The sequence below is a fragment of the Fusarium vanettenii genome (assembly GCF_000151355.1).
Source record: "Fusarium vanettenii 77-13-4 chromosome 13 genomic scaffold NECHAsca_28_chr13_5_0, whole genome shotgun sequence".
NCBI lineage: Eukaryota > Fungi > Ascomycota > Sordariomycetes > Hypocreales > Nectriaceae > Fusarium > Fusarium vanettenii.
In genome coordinates this window covers 394,520-412,627 of record NW_003315857.1, presented here as the reverse complement: position 1 = coordinate 412,627, position 18,108 = coordinate 394,520, and the positions used below count along the sequence as shown (strand labels likewise).

Here is an 18,108-nt window from a genome sequence, read left to right as displayed (position 1 = left end):
TTGAGGCTCGGATTCGAATTCCGGATGACGCAAGAGATTTTCTTTTTGCTCCTTTTGCTACCTTAACCTTTGGTCTTTTGTTTCTACAGCTTCAACACTGCTCTTCTTTTGCCTTACTCACACCTTTCTGGAAGGGTCGGCCAAGGTAGAAGCGCGGCTGTGTTTCTACCATTTGTTCTTGCACACTCCCCCCTCTGTTACTCTTTTAAGTAATTATCTCATTGTGTCTTTGATGTTGTAAATCCTTCAACCTCACTTTATTTGTAGCCACGCCAAAGGACCTTCCTTTTCAAGTAGATAACTTTACGATAAACTGATAGTGGTGCCAAGGCCATCTGATAGGTTGAGTCATGTCTGCGCCGATTGCCCCGCGCACTCTGGGCCATTCACAGCAAAGAGGGGCTTTTCTCTTCCCCAAAGTCTTTTCTCGACCTCGAAGTTTCTTCGCACCGGCGACTTGAACAACTCAAATTGCCTTTTGCTAATTCCTTTTAACCTCTATAGAATATTGTTTCAAGTATACTCGGCATGGCTGAAGGCGATGCTCAGACTATGCGTCCCAGGGGGGCCCAGCCAATATCAGTTCAAGAGGGTAAGTCCATTGCCAATATCATGACTGACAATCCACTAACAAACTTTCACAATCAGATAATGATGCCCAGAACGACGAGATTGATTATCCCGACGGTGGAATCAAGGCCTGGATGGTTGTTGTAGGCGCTTGGTGCGCCATGGTCCCTCCCATGGGCTTGCTCAATACCTTGGCTGTTCTCCAGGCCTGGATCTCTGAGAATGAACTAGAGGGTATCTCTGAGAGTAAATCAGGATGGATATTTAGCTGCTACGCTTTCTTCATCACGGCTTGTGGCGCCCAAGTTGGTAAGTTTCTCGGGAGATACCTTGGTATTCAGGACATGAACTGACTGTTGGCCCAGGCCCTGTCTTTGATGCATACGACATTAAACTACTACTTCTCCCGGGATCCATTGGTGTTATTGCGTCTTTGATCTTCATGAGCCTATCCACCGGTAATCCATACCCTCCCACCTCCCTATAACTTTCCTAATATCAACATCCAGAGTTCTACCATTTCCTCCTCTCCTTCGGCGTCCTTGGAGGCATATCTTCATCCCTACTATTCAACCCCAGCCTGTCAGCTATCGGGCATTGGTTTTGTAAGCGCCGAGCTTTCGCAACTGGCTTGGCCTGCAGCGCTGGCGGTATTGGAGGCATCATCTTCTCAATCATCATTCTCTATCTGACACCTCGCATTGGCTTCCCTTGGGCTATACGCGTAGTAGCATTTCTGTCACTTGGCCTCCTTATTGTTGCCAACGTATTCCTCCGGAAGCACATACCTCATAACAAAAAGGCCAAAGCGTATATCGACTTTGGTCTTTTCAGGGACGTCAACTTTTCAGTCACAGTAGCGGCCATCTTCCTTGTTGAATTTGCCGTCTTTATCCCTTATACCTATCTGTGCTCATATGCACTCTCATACGGGTTCAGCTCACGCGAGGCATACTTACTCAATGTCCTCTTAAACGCCGGGGCCATCCCTGGCCGAGTTCTTCCCGGTTACATCGCCGATCGTTTTGGAGCTTTCAACACAATGATTGTCACAGCCCTGTCCTGTGGGGCTTTTATCCTGGGTCTATGGTTAATAGCAGACGGCGATCATGCTCGAGTCATGGCCTTCTCAGTACTCTTTGGCTTCTGGTCAGGGGCAGCCATTAGCCTGTCACCAGTTTGTGTGTCTCGAGTATGCAGGATCGAGGACTACGGAAAGTCGAATGGGATGGCATATTTTGTCGCAAGTTTCGGGGCCTTGGTGGGCATTCCCATTGCTGGCGCTTTGCTGGATGGAGGCGGAGATGGCTATCGAAACTTGATCATCTTTGCAGGCGGGTTTTACATGGTCGCCAGCATTACATTCTGTATCGCTCGAGGGGTAGCAGGAGGATGGAAGCCGGCACTGTTCTAGACAAAATAGGTTTGAAATGACACATGGGGGGCTCTCCTAAACGACCTCAAGAGTTTCTCTAACCAGTTCCTATACGCAAAGTGTCTTCATTACAGGACCAAAACCAATTATCCACATATCAATCTAGTACCTCCACCTGACGAAATAGAACAAATCAAATGATATAGATGGTGTGCAGTCCCGTCTTCGGGTCGTAATTCCAGCCAGGATAGTCCACCGCGGACCCTTGAATCAGCCTAGAGTTCAGCATCATCCCAATCCTACGAAAGCGACCCATTTCCAGATCGACTAACTCGAGAATAATAGAGGGTGGGGGGACGCTAGCGGTCGTCGTGTAATCGGAATCGGAATCGGCCCAGAGTATACAGAAGCAAACTCGTGATTCAATGTTGGGAATTTCTGAAGGATCAACAGCAAAATCCAGAGATACTAGCGTGGTATTGTATGGATCATGCCGTAAGGATCCATAATTCTCAGATCTACCATCATTCTCATCGAGGAAGACGGCACGCAATAGCGTACTTCCAGTATCTATCAACCTCACTCGACGAAGGAGGCCGGCCACCTTGAGCTCTACCATTGGTTGACCAGGATAATCAAATATGTCCTCAGTGATGGGTTCATCATCAAATGGGGCGTGTCCCTCTCGATACTTGACCAATCTTGTACATTCGCAGACAGATTTCCGTGTAATGGAAAGCTTGTGGTTTGTAAAGAAGGATACGGCGAGCTGGTCTGTTGATACCCAAGAAAAAGTCGGTCCTTTGCACTGGCGAAGAGGTGTCGAGACTGCTTGGACGGCTGTCTCGGAAAGGGGTTCGAGTTCACCCAAGGTTTGGCAGTCGACGACATAGGGCCTAATTATGGTCTCACACACCCAGAGCATCTGAGCGTTGATGTCCGAGGCCCAAATTCCCATGACGTAAACATCATCTACCAGGTAAGTCTTGAGGTAGCGCGCAATACCCGAGACCGCAACAAGCTTATCGTCAGGATAGGTGAGTTTGCAGTTGTTGTAGATCTCTGGAACTCTTCTCCACACCCGGTGACAAGACTCAGTATCATATGTGCCATCAAATTTCTGGACAATGTTCTTGAAGGGGTCATAAACTAGCCTGTCAATTGCCGGCATGGAACGTCGAAACCGCTCAAATTTCTGCGTCTCGCAGCATTCGAAAAAGACTTCATTTCGGCAGAAATGAAGTACGCGTGGTGATAGGAAGCGTTCCTGGAGAACCCAACCTCGGGAATTGATTGGTGATTTGGTTACCTCACAATCCCAGGTGTCATTGTCGACCAACAGGAATTCAAACTCTTGTTCTTCGCCGCCTTCGATGTCTTTGATGTCCTCACTGTCCTCGCTGTCTTCAGTGGTTGGAAACTTGTCAAACTTAATCTTGATAGTAGGAAGATCAAACTGTCGCACTTTTCGGTCGAGAAAAAAGCCATCTGAATCCGTGGGCCAGTCTGCTGAGAGGTTGCAAAACGAGTTTCTGTATACTAGATCCATCGTCAGGCACTCTTGGGCCCAGTCGGAGCCACCGTGTTCACTCTCCTGGATGATACAAAGCGAGTCAATCCAGGCATATCGAACGCCTAGGCGTCTAGATACGGTTATGAAGTCACGGAACGTCTTGGTCAAATTCTCAAAGGGTATCTTCTGAAGCCGGGCCTTGAGGTTTGAGGAGGTCAGCTTGGGGATGTGTTCGTTCCAGCGGTGGCTCAAGGTGACATAGCGACTCCCAGGCACAACCTGTTCCCTTTCGATGACCTTGACCGCTTCTCCATCAGACTTGGCGAACTCTGGGGGAGCGAGATCGAGGACCCGGGTAGGAAACCAGCTCGTGTCCCTCGCACGATCATTGCACTGCTTATGGCCCATGTCACAAGCCCTGATCCACTTCCCAATAAGATCAATTGTGTCCTCCCATGCCATGGCATCAACAAGCCCGGTACAGGATTCGATCCACTGAGAAATTTCTATCAAGAGTGTGAGTTATTTCCACAACTAGCTAAACATGGGGTTTGCAATACCCACCTAAATCTTCTGCGTAATCATCCATCTTGACGAGGACATAATCGAAGGCAATAAACTTGTCCTTATCCATGTCTTCGATGACACGGGCCAAATCTGGAAGTGTCGCTAGGTCGAGATTCCTCGTCCAATTGCGTGTAAGAAACTCAGAATCCACGGAAATTCTGGAGTATTCGGCATATTGATTGTTAATTCCCAGCCTGGTCAACGGATAGTTATAATCCCTTGTTGGATCCTCCAGGCGCTCGTATCGAGTGAGCGTTCGTAAAAATTCATGATGGGTGCTGCCGAGGGCTTGAAATAGTCGCCAGCAGATAAAGCATTTGTTTGCTACAGCCTTGAGAAAACTATGGCGGGTCAAGTGGCCGGGGATGGGGAATTGGGGATCATCTCCGACACAACTCAGGACGTCGGTACAAGAAGCGCACAAGTAAGGGCATCCGGGTGGCGAAGTAAGCCTAGAAAATGCGTCGTCGGGGTCCATTTTCACGTTTGCTCGGCTTGTTTCCCGTAGCTTTGTGGTTCATGAGATTGATCATGCTATTGCAGCCGGTGTGTTTAGGCAGCAAGGTAAGCCAGGCTTCAGCCCAACATGCAACGTTATGCAAGCCAAGATCACACACAGAGCCGGGTCACCTGACTTTTAAGAGGGGATGATTGAGGGCTGGGCTTCGAACTACCTATAACAAAGAACACATTGTCAACATATCATAGCATCATATCCCGATGCTAACACAGTAGCCGATAATCTTAGGCACGTGCTTGCGAAATAGGGATTCTTCGAGAAACCTAATTCCTTACCTACCTTAAAAACACTTCAAATTTCCAAGGCATGGCTCTTGCCGTAAGCAAACCAGGTTATGCCAGCTCCTTGGAAGTCTTGAAACTAGCTCTTGACTTCCTTGTGACAGCACTTGCCAACTACTATATATAAAGCCGTCCTCTAATAATATTCATATGGTCAAGAGTGGAAATTTAGCAAGTACCAGTGAGCTAATATCCTTATTTTTCTGGAAGGAGCTCTGTTGTGCACACAACAGGCTTGTCTCCTGCCCCATGGGATATCACGAAGAAATCGCCTGCTACAAAAGCGTTAATGACAGAAATTGAAAGAAATGAACAGAAAAAGAGGTCGTATTTCTCTCGTGAGAATATATGCAACGGGATTATGAATCTAGGTATCTGGTACACAATCTAAAAGTGTCGATGTGTATGGAAAGGAACCCCAATGGCCGTCGACAACTTCTTTCTTATCTTAAATACGGATTGAAAGGTAAAAGCTTCCGAGATTAAGGATCCCTCCTAATGAAGAAAATAAAGAAGGAAAAAAGAAGGGGGGAAAGGGGGGGGGAGAACGAAAAAGAAAAATAAAGATCCAAGCGAGCTCAAGATATCACCAGCCGGAAAGCCGAATGATGAGCTTTCCATTGGAGCTACACTCTAGGAAGTGAAAATCTTTCATTGCTATTTTCAACTCCGAGATTCCAGCTTTGACAACCAAGCTGTAATTTACTTGTGCCGGTATCCATGTCGAAGGATTCGGCAACGACAGAAGCCGAAGGATCCTGCAGAAGCTTACTTACCTTGCATGCATGACAGCAGGGAAGGATTCCGGGGCACGGGCTGTGCAATTCTATGTGGATATGATGTTTCTTGAGTTACCAAAGACCTCAACAACATGGAAATAGTTATTCCAAGCAATGAAATGGGGCAATGAGCTACAGCTCGAGTGTTGTAATATCCACTGCATGCTGACATTCGGGCAAGCCACCGCCCTTTTGCCTCTAAAACTACTTTGTCCTAAGCTTACAAAGAACTTTGGACAATGAGGCGCCTCCAAAGTCCAAGAAAGGTCAAAGTCGGGAGTCTCCTCGTCGATCTAGCCCTTCCAAGAGATGCACAGCGACCATGTGATATGCCTCACCTGGGGGCGGCAACACCTCCAAGCGGTGGCACAGTGAGACAAACATTCCGACTTTGCCGGCGCAGCACCAAGACTGCAGAATCTGTAAGACAGAGTAGCATTCCCTGATCAACAACCGGCAAGGTCTGGTTGACAGCGACACAAGGCTGAGTCAGATGGTTATTTCCTATTTTTTTCCACGGAAATGCCCAATGATGCTGAACAGCATCAACGGACAGAAAGCCCGCTGATGTTTCGACGACCTTCCTGATGCAGTGTCCATGCGGTAGAACCAGGCGGCCGACCGCTGTAATGTCATGGCTTATTCTTTACCCGCAGCATCTTAGTTTGCGGGGGCGACAGAAGCCCAGCGTCTTGGTAATACAACAGCAGCTCAGACCAAGAGGCAAGGATTCGAGTAAAACATCGCCTATAGGCCAGCTGATATAGCAAAACAAAACGTCTCCGTGGACCCAAGGACACGATAACACGTGGTAAACCATTAAGACCAAAAGTTTCATAGCATATCCCCCTAAAAATAGGGCACTTCCTTCCAATCTTGGTAATCCAGCAGTAGTTTCAAATTCGCGTGGCCATGCTCCCCCAGATTTAGAGATTTGGGCGGGAGGCGCAGCCAGCTTGGGGTCAGAACCGTCAGCGTGGCTCACACTAGCCCCCAATTGCCGTTGCAAAGTCAGCATCTAAGCCCAGCTCACGGGTGACTTGTCCAATCAGGGAGCTTGCTGGGGAGGACAAGCTTGGTCCGGAGAGGAGCAGTTCCGGACACCATCTTGGAGTGTCGTGGCGGCTGAGCTACAGCAGAGCTGCTATTACCGGGGAGGGCTGAGCTTAGAGGCGATTCCGGTAGGGTTGAGCTCCGGAGGCTGACGATGAGGCGAGTGAGAGCTTGATGATATTAGAGATTCAGTTTTGGTCGAAGTTGTATATAATGGGATGAGATGCCCGCTCAACAGACAATATTCTCATCATCACAATCACAACTACAACAACCACTACAATCATCAACTCACTCTCATCTTTCCAACCTCAACTCAACTTTCAATCAACACTACAACAATCTCAACTACAACCATCAAAATGTTCTCTCTCAAGACCTTCTCCGCCGCTCTCCTCCTCGCTGCTACTGTCTCTGCTGCTCCCGCCCCTAGCAAGACCGAGCGCGACCATCCCGACAAGGTCGTCACCCTCACCGGTGTCACCCACTCTGTCAACGCCGGCCTTGGCGGTCTCCGCTTCGACCCCGACAACGTCGTCGCCGAGATCGGTGACATTGTCGAGTGGCACTTCCTCCCCAAGAACCACTCCGTCGCCCAGTCCAGCTTCGGCGAGCCCTGCCAGCCTCTCGCCGAGGGTGACGGTTTCTTCGCCGGCTTCAACTTCCCCACTCAGGAGGGCCAGGCTCCCGATGTCTTCCAGATCGTTGTTGAGGACAAGACTCCCATCTGGTACTACTGCCCTCAGCAGAACGGCAACCACTGCCAGAACGGCATGGTTGGCGTCATCAACCAGAACTTTGACAACCAGGACTTCAGCCTCCGCCGCCACAAGGAGCTCGCTGCCCAGACTGAGATCTCTGTCATTCCTCCTGTCCAGCAGGGCGGTGCTGTGATCCCCAACCCCAACCCCAACGGCGGCTTCTAAGCAGCTGGCTTTCTACTGAGTGGTTAGGAGGATGGGATGGCTAAAATTCACTTTCCTTTATCTTGGCATTTGATCGGGTATGGCGACTGGGATAGATTGGCTCTGGTTTGAGGATATTTAAGGATTGGCATCTCTCAATGAGAAGCGTTTGGTTACTTTTCCTTCATTCGTTTCATGATCTAGTATCAAGTATATATTTGAACATACCAATAGAACTTGTCTTCTTTTAACCCTTTTCTTTAGTTCTTGGCTTTGTGAAGTAGCTAATGATATAAGCTACAGCCTTGAGCTCCAGGGTTCCAAAACATTGAAACCTTGGCATGCAGCAGCATTTCCAATCACGAAACTCAATTCCTTTTATTCAATGACATTCTATGAGGGGAAAAAATGATGCAAAAAAGACAATCTCTTGCTCTGTCTCGTTTCGCTATCAGATGGTAGATGGCAGCTGACCCACTGTATTTCGGCCAGTGACGAATCAAGTCAGCTCCAGGCTCCAGCTCATCTTGATCCTTGAATCTCCTCATCGCAATGAAGTCAAATGATTTGCACTTAATCTCTCACCTCACAGCCTCACTCCCATGGCACAAAGTACCGGAAACACAGATCTACACGGCCGAAACTTCATCCAGTCCCACTAGCCATGGCGTCGTCATCCTCCCACAATCCTGAGGACGAAGAAGGCCTCATGCCTTTTTCCTGCTACGAATGCCGCAATCGCAAGCTAAAGTGCGACCGCCTAAGCCCGCGATGCACTCGGTGTTCTCGCTCCGAGGTCCGGTGCCAATATCCCGCGACAAGGAAGCGGCCGGTGATTACGGCGACAAGGCCGAGAGTCAAGGAGCTGGAGTCGAGATTAGGTGAGCATACATCCGAACGTGCCGGCCTCGGGGTCGGCCATGCCGACACGGACTCGGGGACTAACGGGCGGATTTAGTTGAGTTGGAGAATCGATTGAAGGCAACACAGGAGGAAGGGTATCAGTCATTCAGACCGTTTGATTCGCCTGAGAGTGACCTCATTGAGACTGGTCGCTTTGAACAGCTACCTCCTCAAGATGTTGTTGAAGAGCTGTAAGTACTCATGTACACCTGCCAATTGGCGAGTCTAACACTTGGCAGGACGAGTACCTTCTTTACAATCATCCAAAATGAGTCCCGATTCATTCATCCATCAAGATATCAGGCGTCACTCTATCAACCGCCTCACATGCAGCCACCCATGTGTCTCCAATACATGGTCCTGGCCCTTGCTGCATCTGTGTCTCCAGCCCATAAACAACTATCTCAGCCCTTTTATCGGAGAGCCAGATATTACTATGAGGCTGATGAGCTCAAGGTCAGTCATCAGATGCAACTTCCAGGCTGTTACTAACATGTCCATCTCAGGGCGAAGGAGAATACTTTGTCACTCTAGCTCACGCACAGACTTGTCTTCTCATGGAGCGTTTCGAAGTGCAAAACCTCTGGTTTTCTCGTTCCTCAATGAGTACTTCAAAAGGTGTCCGTTTAGCTCAAATCATGGGCTTGCATCAGCTCGACGGTGAGGGCAATTTAAGCCAGACATTGCCACCGCCCAAAGACTGGTGCGAACAAGAGGAGAGACGACGGACTCTGTGGGCTATCTTTTGTGGTGATAGGAACACGAGCAGCACCACGGGATGGCCCAGTTTGATGGATGTTCAGAGAGTAAGATGACGAGACTTGGTTTTAGGTGTCACTAACTCGTGACAGATCAACACCAAGCTTCCTGCATCAGAAGAGGCGTTTCAACTCGGTGTCGAGGAATCATCAACTACTCTTACCGAAGCGATAAACGGAGACAAGTCACAATGCTCATACTTTGCATGCCGCGTTCTCGCCACACACCTTTTCCATGAATGTCTCGACCACACCTATCAAGACCGTCCCGATGACAATCCAACAGACATTCAAAACAGTGCATTCTGGAGACGCCATGAAGATCTCAACAACGGTCTTGCAACAGCCTTTATCACACTACCAGACAGTCTCCGCACATCAACAGCCTACAACCGCAACGCTACAATGATAAGCTTACAACTCCACACAGCAACAATCTGCCTCCATCGTTCTGGTGTAGCACGAGCAAAAAAGCACAACATACCCCTCGAGATACTCTTCGGGACACAAGTCCGACTACTCCCAGCCGCAGACGCAATCTTTGGCATCGTGGCTTCTCTTGCAGATGTTACTGGCATGTTTCGGAACCCGATGGTGGCCTTTGCAGCATACATGGCAGCCTATGTCTTTTTAGAAGATTACACAAGCTTTCAGAATCATGACAGCGAGATGAAGATGAATGCTTTGATGGGTCTCATGATAACGATAGGGCAAGAGAATCCCATCACGGCGTCGGTCGCGGTACAGATGGCGCATGAACTACGGAAAACAGGTATTGATCCTTCTGCAGTGAACAAGGTATGTCTCGCGTCAAAATTTCTTTAATACAGCCTCATTCTAACGCGTTTACTAGGTCGCGGGCCTCATGGCAAAGATGGATCTCAAGGGTCCGCTGCTGGGCAAGCAGGACAAGGCGGCTGGAAGCGTGATATTCTGTCCCTTTGAAGTGCCGAGTGGATCAGGGCCACAAGGTGTTCCAAGTGAGTTTCCGAGAGGAAATATGGGTATCATGTGAAAATCATCGTACATAAAGATTGTGGGCGGTAAAATAAGACGTCAATTGTGACCGACTACCACGATGGACAACAACTTCTTCTAAACAACTGCCTGTAAACAGGTGGGTGATGTTGAATGTCGAGTCGAAGCCAATACCTCACAAAACAAAGCACAACAGAGCTCTGAACAACTTACTTTGTTTCATTGGGCTCATCAGCTTACCCACTTATTCACTCTTTATCGCACACGATAATTTCCCATCAATTAACACAGTTCAAAGGTGCATAAAGTTGAGGTGCAAGGCGCCCAACTCCTACCCTGCACCCCCACCGGCAAAACCCCGGCTTAAACATCCACATAAAAATTCTCCCGCCTCACGCATCGCGAACCCTCTTCTTTCCCTCTCCAAGCCATCGCCCTCCCTAACGCTGCGTTTCCATGCTACAAACAGAGAGACTTCTCACGAAACCTCTCAGATCCTTTTCTTCGGAACTGGAACATCAACAAGCATGTGGGAAATTCGGAGTACTGCCTCAAACATCACCTCCCGCCCCTCCTCGGGGATGCGGACGGTCTGCCGGTAACGGCCTGGCGTCAATCGACGCTTGCAAACGACATCAGAAATCTCGGAGCCGTCTCTTTGAAGCGTGTCTCCATGGGAAGTCGTTGCGAGGCTTGTTTGGAGAAAACTGAAGTGCGATACGCAGCGTCCTCTTTACGAGGATGACTCAATTCCGATCACTCTGGGGAGGGCGATGGCTTCACCTTTTTTTCTTCAGGTCAGTACTGATTTCGTCGCGTGTGAACAAGGATACTACTAACGAGGTGGAGGAGGGGAGGTAGATACGAGAGGAGGAGATGGATATTTTCAAGGCGACCGTCGCCTTTGGAGGAATGGAGTTTTGTCATTTCAGTCATTAAATACAATCGCCTTTTTCGACGCGTCGCCAACTCGGTTCCTCTGTCCCTGTACCTGCTTGCAATGCCAATCAAGCCGATCCCCGAGGCCGATATCCCCGGCACATTTTTTGTGTTGCACCAAGAAAGAAAAACATCACCCAACGCCGACGCCATTATCTCGACCGCCTTAATCGCACCATCGCTGGCCTGATCCCGTCCACCTCCAGCGTGCTCCAAACCTTACGTGTCCTTGCTGTCCAACCCCCTCACAATGGCATAACTCGTTCCAGCTGCCAGCATGCCAATCACCAGCGTCTGCACAGCACCCCAGACACCCGCGCGGTGGTTCCGGATGGCGACATAGTTCTTGACGTAGCCAAACACCAGCAGAACAGCGACCGTGATGCCAATCGACACAAACAGCGCCTCGCGCACACGGTCCATGACAAAGTAGGGAATCATGGGGATCAATCCGCCGATAAAGTAGCTTAGACCCATGGTTACGGCAGAGATCCATGCTCGGTGCACGTTGGGCTTCTCGAGCTTGAGTTCAAAGTCCATCATGAAGCGAACCCACTCCTGTGGGTTCTTGCATAGCTCATCAACGAGTGGCGCCGCGGCACCGCGGGAAACGGAATACTTTTCCAGCACGTCGTAGACGCCCGTTCGCTCATCGGCGGGCATGTATTGCACGGCGAACGTCTTCTTGCCTTCTTGCGAGTGGTACGCGTCCCGCTCTGTGACGGCAGCGAGGTACGCGCCGAGACCCATGCTTATCATACCGGAGAAGAGCTCTGCTAGGCCGGCAATGATAACTACCTTGGCGCTACCGAGGCTGGATAGACCTGCGGTCAGGGCAAATGGTACAGTGAGGCCATCAGAGAAGCCAATGATGATGTCGCGGAGGATGTCGCTGTAGTCGAGATGGCACTCTTCGTGCTTGCACTGCTGAGGGTGTAGAGGCCGGACATCGTAGGGAGTGTGGTTGCTCTGATATGAGATGGAGCGCTCAATTGCAGGTTCTACCTGGAGGAGGGGAGATGTTTCGTTGGTGAGATGGGTCATGGTAATTGAGTATTGAAGTATTGAATGAGTAGACAGGTGATTGTGAATTGATGAGATGTGTGTCAGTCGTGTATCAATTGAACAGCAAAAGGTATAGTACAACAAGCTTCTCCTCCATCATTACCCAAGACGGACGGCACATCTTATAGCCATCTCGCGTCACCGTCTCTCCACCAACGAGCTACACCTCCTTTGTCTTTGCCCGAAAAGACCGAGTCCGAATTCCCCTTCTCACTTCGGACCTGGACATTTCCCGTCCGTGCCACGAGATTTCGGCCTTGTAGCATCCCAGCCCGTCAGGGTGGCGAGCCAATCAGGGCCCTTGTTTTAGTCATCATGTGGTCAAGGTCCTTGATTTCCAATCGACTCGAGTAGAAATCACGAGCTCCTGTTTGGAGCTTGGCAATTGAAATGGAACTAAGGCAAGTTCTTTTCTCTTTTCACAGCTTGTGGTCCCTCTTCTTTCGCTGGTACAGCGCCACCTCGAGCCCTTGCACGCCCCCATCGCGAAGCACCCTTCGGAGAATCTTTCCGCTGGGAGACTTGGGGATCTGCTTTACAAAGACGATGCCTCCCACGAGCCACTTGAACCTGGCGGCGTGGCTCTCCACCAAGGACTTGAGTTCTTGGGCTAGGATCTTGAGGTCCGCCTCCGACTTTGTCTGGTCGGCTGCGACGACGTAGGCTCGGGGCCATTCGGTGGCTTCGTTCGCGTCGTGGACGCCCACCACGCCGGCGTCTGCTACGGCGTCGCTACTGTCAAGGATGGCCTCGAGTTCAGCTGGGGCGACTTGGTACGCGCGGACCTTGATGAGTTCCTTGATGCGGTCGGTGATGCAGAGCGTGCCGTCCGGATCGAGGGTGCCGATGTCGCCGGTCCGCAGCCAACCGTCGGGAGTAAGATGCTCCGTCGTGACGCTCATGTCTGGCTTTTCAGAACTGTAAAGGCCTTGGGTAGGAAGGTAGGCGCTCATCAGACCGGGAGATCGGATCAGAATCTCACCCGGAGTGCCAAATGGAGCTGCCTTTGTCGTCGAGTCCGTCTCATCCTCCTCCGACTCTTCTCCAGAGGCAACCATGAGTTCAACACCCCAGTGAGGTCTTCCCGTGTCGTTCTTGTAGCTTAGCATGTCCTTCTCCCTCAGACCCCTCTGTACTGTCACACTGCATGCCTCTGACATGCCGTATCCCATCCTGACCAAGAAGCCTAGTCTTGCAAAGACCTGGACCACGATTTCATGGCCGAGAGGAGCACCGCCAGTCACGCCTGCCACGACGCTGCTGAAAGCATTTCGACCACGAGCATCTCGTCGCGCAAACGGTTCCACGACTGGTGACTTTGCGAGCATGACGGCTACCGGAGGAGCCATGTGTAGGTAGGTGATCTGGCGACGAGGAATGGCGGCCAAGACAGAGTCGAGCTTGAAGGCAGGCATCGTAAAGACTGTTGAGCCTGTCGCAATGGCGAGGAAGAACATGTTGGACAGACCAAAGACGTGGTAAAAGGGCACGTAGCCGAGCCATCGCTGATGGAACCCGTAAAAGTCGGCATCATGCCAGAGTGAAGCTGTCGAGAAGTTGATGGCTTGATGGGAGAGAAGCACACCCTTGGATCGACCTGACGTGCCGGAAGACCAGAGGATAATGGCCGTTCGTGTCGCAGCAGACTCGGGGGAGAAGGGATGAGCTGTTGTCAGAGGAGGAGTTATTGGGGTGATGAGCATCTTCCAGTCACCATCCTCTGGGTGAGAGTCTGGCGAGAGAGGGTACAAATCCCTGGCGACATCCACCGTGAAGACGCGTACGCTATCCCGATACATGGCATCCTCTTGAGCATCCAATGCGTGCTCAACCGCGGCCAACAGAGGCTTGGCCGTAAACACTACCCGCGGGCGCGAGTTCTTGACAACCCACGCAAGCTCAGTGCCCGTCAACGAAGGCGACGCCAAAGTCGCAGTCATGCCAGCAGCGAGGGTGCCCATCACCGTCGTCGCAAACGGCAGACAATTGGGCAAATGGATCATGACAACAGGCGCAACTTCTGGTCCAGGACATGACGGCGTAGGAGGAAGCACCTCCAAAGCATTGGGATCGAGTCCCAGGTTCTGCAGACTGGCAGCCAAAGTGAGGGCATCACGCCTCAGCCGCGAGAATGTGAGAGGCCGATCTAGATTTGTAGATTAGCACATAGAACAAGGTTAAGGAACCCGATGTAACTTTGGTCTCATGGTGTCCTCGTATGCAGGCAGGTTAAACTTACCGCTGGCGTGGTCGATGAAAATGGGCTGATCCTCGTGGATCTTTGGCACGCGCTGCTTGGGCGGCGTAAACTCGCTCTCCTGTTGAAAAGGGTTGCTAAACATGAAGTTGAAGACGTTTGCACCGGGAATGTTGGCCGGTTCGCCGGCGTAGGAGTGTTCTGTCAACATGATTGCGATTGCTTGTGTTTGTGTCGGTGAAACGTTTGTTTGTTGGAGGTGTTGATGTTTTTTTGTCCCCTCGCTAAACGTGGCTGGATTGATTGGTGATAACAAAGAGGAGGTTGGAGGGGCAGAACAAAAAAGGCCAGACACCAAAAAGAAGAAGCGCACAACAAGACTCAATTGCCAGAAACAGCTCGTCTATGACTCTCGAGATGTTATAAAAAGAGCCTCAGCTATAAAGGGGTAGCTGTGGATCGTCGGCTCGTGGAGAATGCGGAGACCCCGCGCTTGAGTTTGGACGTAGGCCGTGGATGAGCCCGAAGGACGGTTACCGCTGGCGGCAGTTGGCGTCGGCTACGAGGTTGGATGAGAGGCACCGGTAAGTGCATATCACGGTTTATTGTGAAGCTGTGGAATGGAGAGTGATTGGCAATTTATATGCATCATTTACAAATCAATTATAATTAATTAATCCACCGAACATCTTTTTTCCGTGGAGATATGTTCACCATGAAATTGTCAACTCCCATGATGTGTTGAACGCTTTGCCGCCGACTCGGGTATAGTGATACCGAGATCTCCCAACGAGGTAACCCGAGGCCCAGCAGTCAGCCGTCGGTATGTCACCAAGGAGAATTCCAAATCCCTGCCAAACTAGACTTATCAATCGATTCGACCTCGTAAAACCTTGCGATAGCTTCACCTCGGTAAGCCCGAGTTGGAATTGTTATTTTTCCCGTTGGGAGGAACGGTCGGGAGATGCGATCGGTAGACCTTCACCGGAGCTAGCGCGACGAGCTTCGCCCCTTGGTACGCATGATGGCGGTCGATGGAGAAGATACTGCGCGCACTTTGAGAACCCATCGAAGATCCTCCCGAATTTATTCGATAATAATGCCGGTTAATTCTGTTGACTTGCGCCTTAGACGAAAGACTGCGACAAGGGATTGAATCATCGTGTCGCCTACTCCTCATCTAACAGTTCCTGAGCTCAAAACTTGGAACGGACACTCATTGACAAAGGAGTCTTGAGCTGGTCATTTTATATTCAACCTTTGCGATATAGACTGTGACAGCGCTGCGATAGTAGTCGAGGAGTTGAATGAGCTGTCAGCACCGTCGCTTGAAGCCTTGGCTTGGTCACCCATGCTGAGACCAGGTTGAGAGTATCCGGAACGGCATTCGCTTTCCTATTTGAAGGATCCAGATTAACCCTCATGTTCAAGTCTCGAGGGGCAACCTACCATCCTGTTTGGGAACATGAGCGCCCTGGGACTCGTTTCTGTTGCAAACAACCTATGAATATAAAGTATCCCACGATAGAAACTCTATAACGGCCGTATCATGGCCGACATGAACAAAAAGAGACGTGGAGAATTCTCGTCATGTTGGCTGCGGTAACTGGTTCTGCCCTGTCTGCGTTTCCGTCATTCGCGGCATTGAGACCTGTTTCAAATGGGGCCGTTTGTTGACTTCTGGATACGCGAATTATTGATCACGGTCTCTCCCTTCTCTGAATCGTTCAAGCCTTCAACCTACCGATCGAGACCCCGTCTTGAACCCTACCCAGGGCATCTTCCAAATCACTCTCCTTGAATTATAAATAATGAACTGTGCTTCCAGATTTCTGCCTGGAGCTCCATTGCACAGGTTTCTCGCTATGTGACCACGCGGTTAAAACTGCAAAGCGACAATATTGGGTCAATGAGGTGCAAGGCATACATCGAGGTCGACAAAGATTAAACTTCAAATTCGATTAGACTGTCAGCCTACCTGATGGAATTCAAAGTCTGGGGGACGAATATCCATGAACTTCTCAAAAGGTTGGGTAAAATGCCTCGACAGGATAAACAGAGGTTGTGGATCGAAGAGTCGATAAACGCGGCTACTGCAACAAGCGACCAAGATATACAAAGGCTTAACGATCTAGTGTGCTATTAAACCATAGAAGTACTTACCAATCTGATTTTTGGTAGCTCTCACCATGTGAGCTATCACAAGAGTGCCTCGCCCAAGTGACCCCTGCCAAGGCCCCTCTGACACCACCACTAGAGTGAGACACAAGGACTATTTTCACATGTTCATTATCATTTCTGGTGGTGGCTCAAAATGTAATTTCGAGATTCTAGTGCATTTAACTTGAAGCAATCTAGTTATGCGTAAGCCATGTCTTTCTGCCTATCACGCAGCCCCTCGGGCGCCCTAAGGGTGTACTGAGCCTTTCACTTGACCATAAACGCAAAGCATCTGAAGCTCCAGCATCCAATGATATAGTCAATGCTTTGGTGCTCATTGTCGGCGCGGGGAAGGTCCCTATTGCCAAGTAATGTCCCTGAATCCCATGTAGTGTACTCATGAGCCCAGTCAAGGGATATTACGAAGCTACAAAGTGACGTCGGCCACACAAATTCTAATATTACGAAAGCCAAAGTGAAGTAGGCTATATGTTCCAAAAGCAGCAGATGGACCCGACAAGATTGTGTGGCCCTTGAGTTATCCGTTTCACTCTGACTATACCGTTTCCGCCGAGGCGCGTATCTTGACAGCATCTCCAAGCCCTATAGGGATCACGAGCCTCATATCATGCAGAGAACTGGAACTCACATTGGAGATCTCTCGAATAGTATTGGCCAATTCCAATGATTGAGCCGTTCTCTCCCAGAAGCAGACCCTTACCCAGCAGCTACCCAGAGCTTGAAGCCACATCTGCAAGTCTTGACCGCCTTGTCAACCAGTATAATCCAAGAAGATCGCTGTCAGACCTTGAATCTAATGGCTAGTCCATGGCGTTTTTGCTTAGCAGAAGCCACTTTTCCACCTGGCATAGGGCTTGCAAGCCCAAAACTCTGATTCAGAATCTAGGCCTTGCAAATGTTACCTTGCCCTGGAAAAGTCTCGTTAGTAGATGGTGATGTCTTGCAGCCACTGCTTCTCATCATTGGTGAATTCAAGCCGCCTGGCTTTGGATCTGCACTGCTGACAACAGGGGCGAGGAGCTACCTTGCCAAGCAGGCGGTATGAAAAAAAAACACCGCCGCTCTCCCCATACAATTTTGGTGCCAGTACCGGCGGTGTTTTCTTCAGACCACCTGTCAAGACGGTTGCTTCTCCAGCAATCGCAGTCGTCTCTCTCGGCGATTTCTTGATTGACCTCTTGAAAGTTGGACTGTAGATGAAAGCCAGGGGTTCATATGCAAGGACGGCTTGACCATACGCAAAGGGGTAATCGATGAACGGGGCACCATATCCGGGAATATCCACTGCGACAGGAGAGCGGGCACAGGATTAGCGTAAGACAAGCATGGTGGCTATGGCCAAAGGGGACTAGGATCGGCGGGGAGCTGTCTCTCAATCACGAGCTGTTGGAGATGGAGGCTCTGGTGGTGTCATCCTGAGATGCAGTAGAGCCTTGGACTCTGGGCCATTCGTAGCTCTTCGATCCCACCACTACAACGCCGCCAGGGCGGTCAACGGGCCGTCCGTTGCAGATCAGTTGGGGG

At 50.2% G+C, this 18,108-nt stretch overlaps 6 protein-coding genes across 6 annotated transcripts; 3 read left to right on the top strand and 3 right to left on the bottom strand.

Annotated features, from left to right (window-relative positions):
• Positions 1–459: 459 nt before the first annotated feature.
• NECHADRAFT_64899 (uncharacterized protein) lies at positions 460–2,024 on the top strand. Its single transcript, XM_003043594.1, has 4 exons — positions 460–592; positions 649–879; positions 936–1,028; positions 1,080–2,024. The coding sequence occupies exons 1-4, from the start codon at positions 529–531 to the stop codon at positions 1,982–1,984; spliced, it is 1,293 nt and encodes a 430-aa protein (XP_003043640.1). The 5' UTR covers positions 460–528; the 3' UTR covers positions 1,985–2,024.
• A 114-nt stretch (positions 2,025–2,138) lies between these two features.
• Positions 2,139–4,503, bottom strand: NECHADRAFT_88254 (uncharacterized protein; the record flags this gene model as incomplete). Its single annotated transcript, XM_003043479.1, has 2 exons — positions 2,139–3,964; positions 4,023–4,503. 2 exons carry the CDS (start codon positions 4,501–4,503, stop codon positions 2,139–2,141), a joined length of 2,307 nt encoding a protein of 768 aa, XP_003043525.1.
• A 2,517-nt stretch (positions 4,504–7,020) lies between these two features.
• On the top strand, positions 7,021–7,584 carry NECHADRAFT_106572 (plastocyanin-like domain-containing protein; the record flags this gene model as incomplete). The annotated part of the gene is made up of 1 exon (XM_003043593.1): positions 7,021–7,584. One exon carries the CDS (start codon positions 7,021–7,023, stop codon positions 7,582–7,584), a length of 564 nt encoding a protein of 187 aa, XP_003043639.1.
• Positions 7,585–8,227: 643 nt separating this feature from the next.
• Positions 8,228–10,239, top strand: NECHADRAFT_73178 (uncharacterized protein; the record flags this gene model as incomplete). Its single annotated transcript, XM_003043592.1, has 6 exons — positions 8,228–8,444; positions 8,522–8,657; positions 8,706–8,922; positions 8,973–9,272; positions 9,318–10,022; positions 10,078–10,239. 6 exons carry the CDS (start codon positions 8,228–8,230, stop codon positions 10,237–10,239), a joined length of 1,737 nt encoding a protein of 578 aa, XP_003043638.1.
• A 598-nt stretch (positions 10,240–10,837) lies between these two features.
• On the bottom strand, positions 10,838–12,185 carry NECHADRAFT_105740 (uncharacterized protein; the record flags this gene model as incomplete). Its single annotated transcript, XM_003043478.1, has 3 exons — positions 10,838–10,931; positions 10,963–10,985; positions 11,430–12,185. 3 exons carry the CDS (start codon positions 12,183–12,185, stop codon positions 10,838–10,840), a joined length of 873 nt encoding a protein of 290 aa, XP_003043524.1.
• Positions 12,186–12,246: 61 nt separating this feature from the next.
• NECHADRAFT_105739 (uncharacterized protein) lies at positions 12,247–14,696 on the bottom strand. The gene is made up of 2 exons (XM_003043477.1): positions 14,446–14,696; positions 12,247–14,352 (listed from the first exon to the last, which is right to left on the bottom strand). Exons 1-2 carry the CDS (start codon positions 14,612–14,614, stop codon positions 12,626–12,628), a joined length of 1,896 nt encoding a protein of 631 aa, XP_003043523.1. The 5' UTR covers positions 14,615–14,696; the 3' UTR covers positions 12,247–12,625.
• Between the last annotated feature and the right edge of the window lie 3,412 nt (positions 14,697–18,108).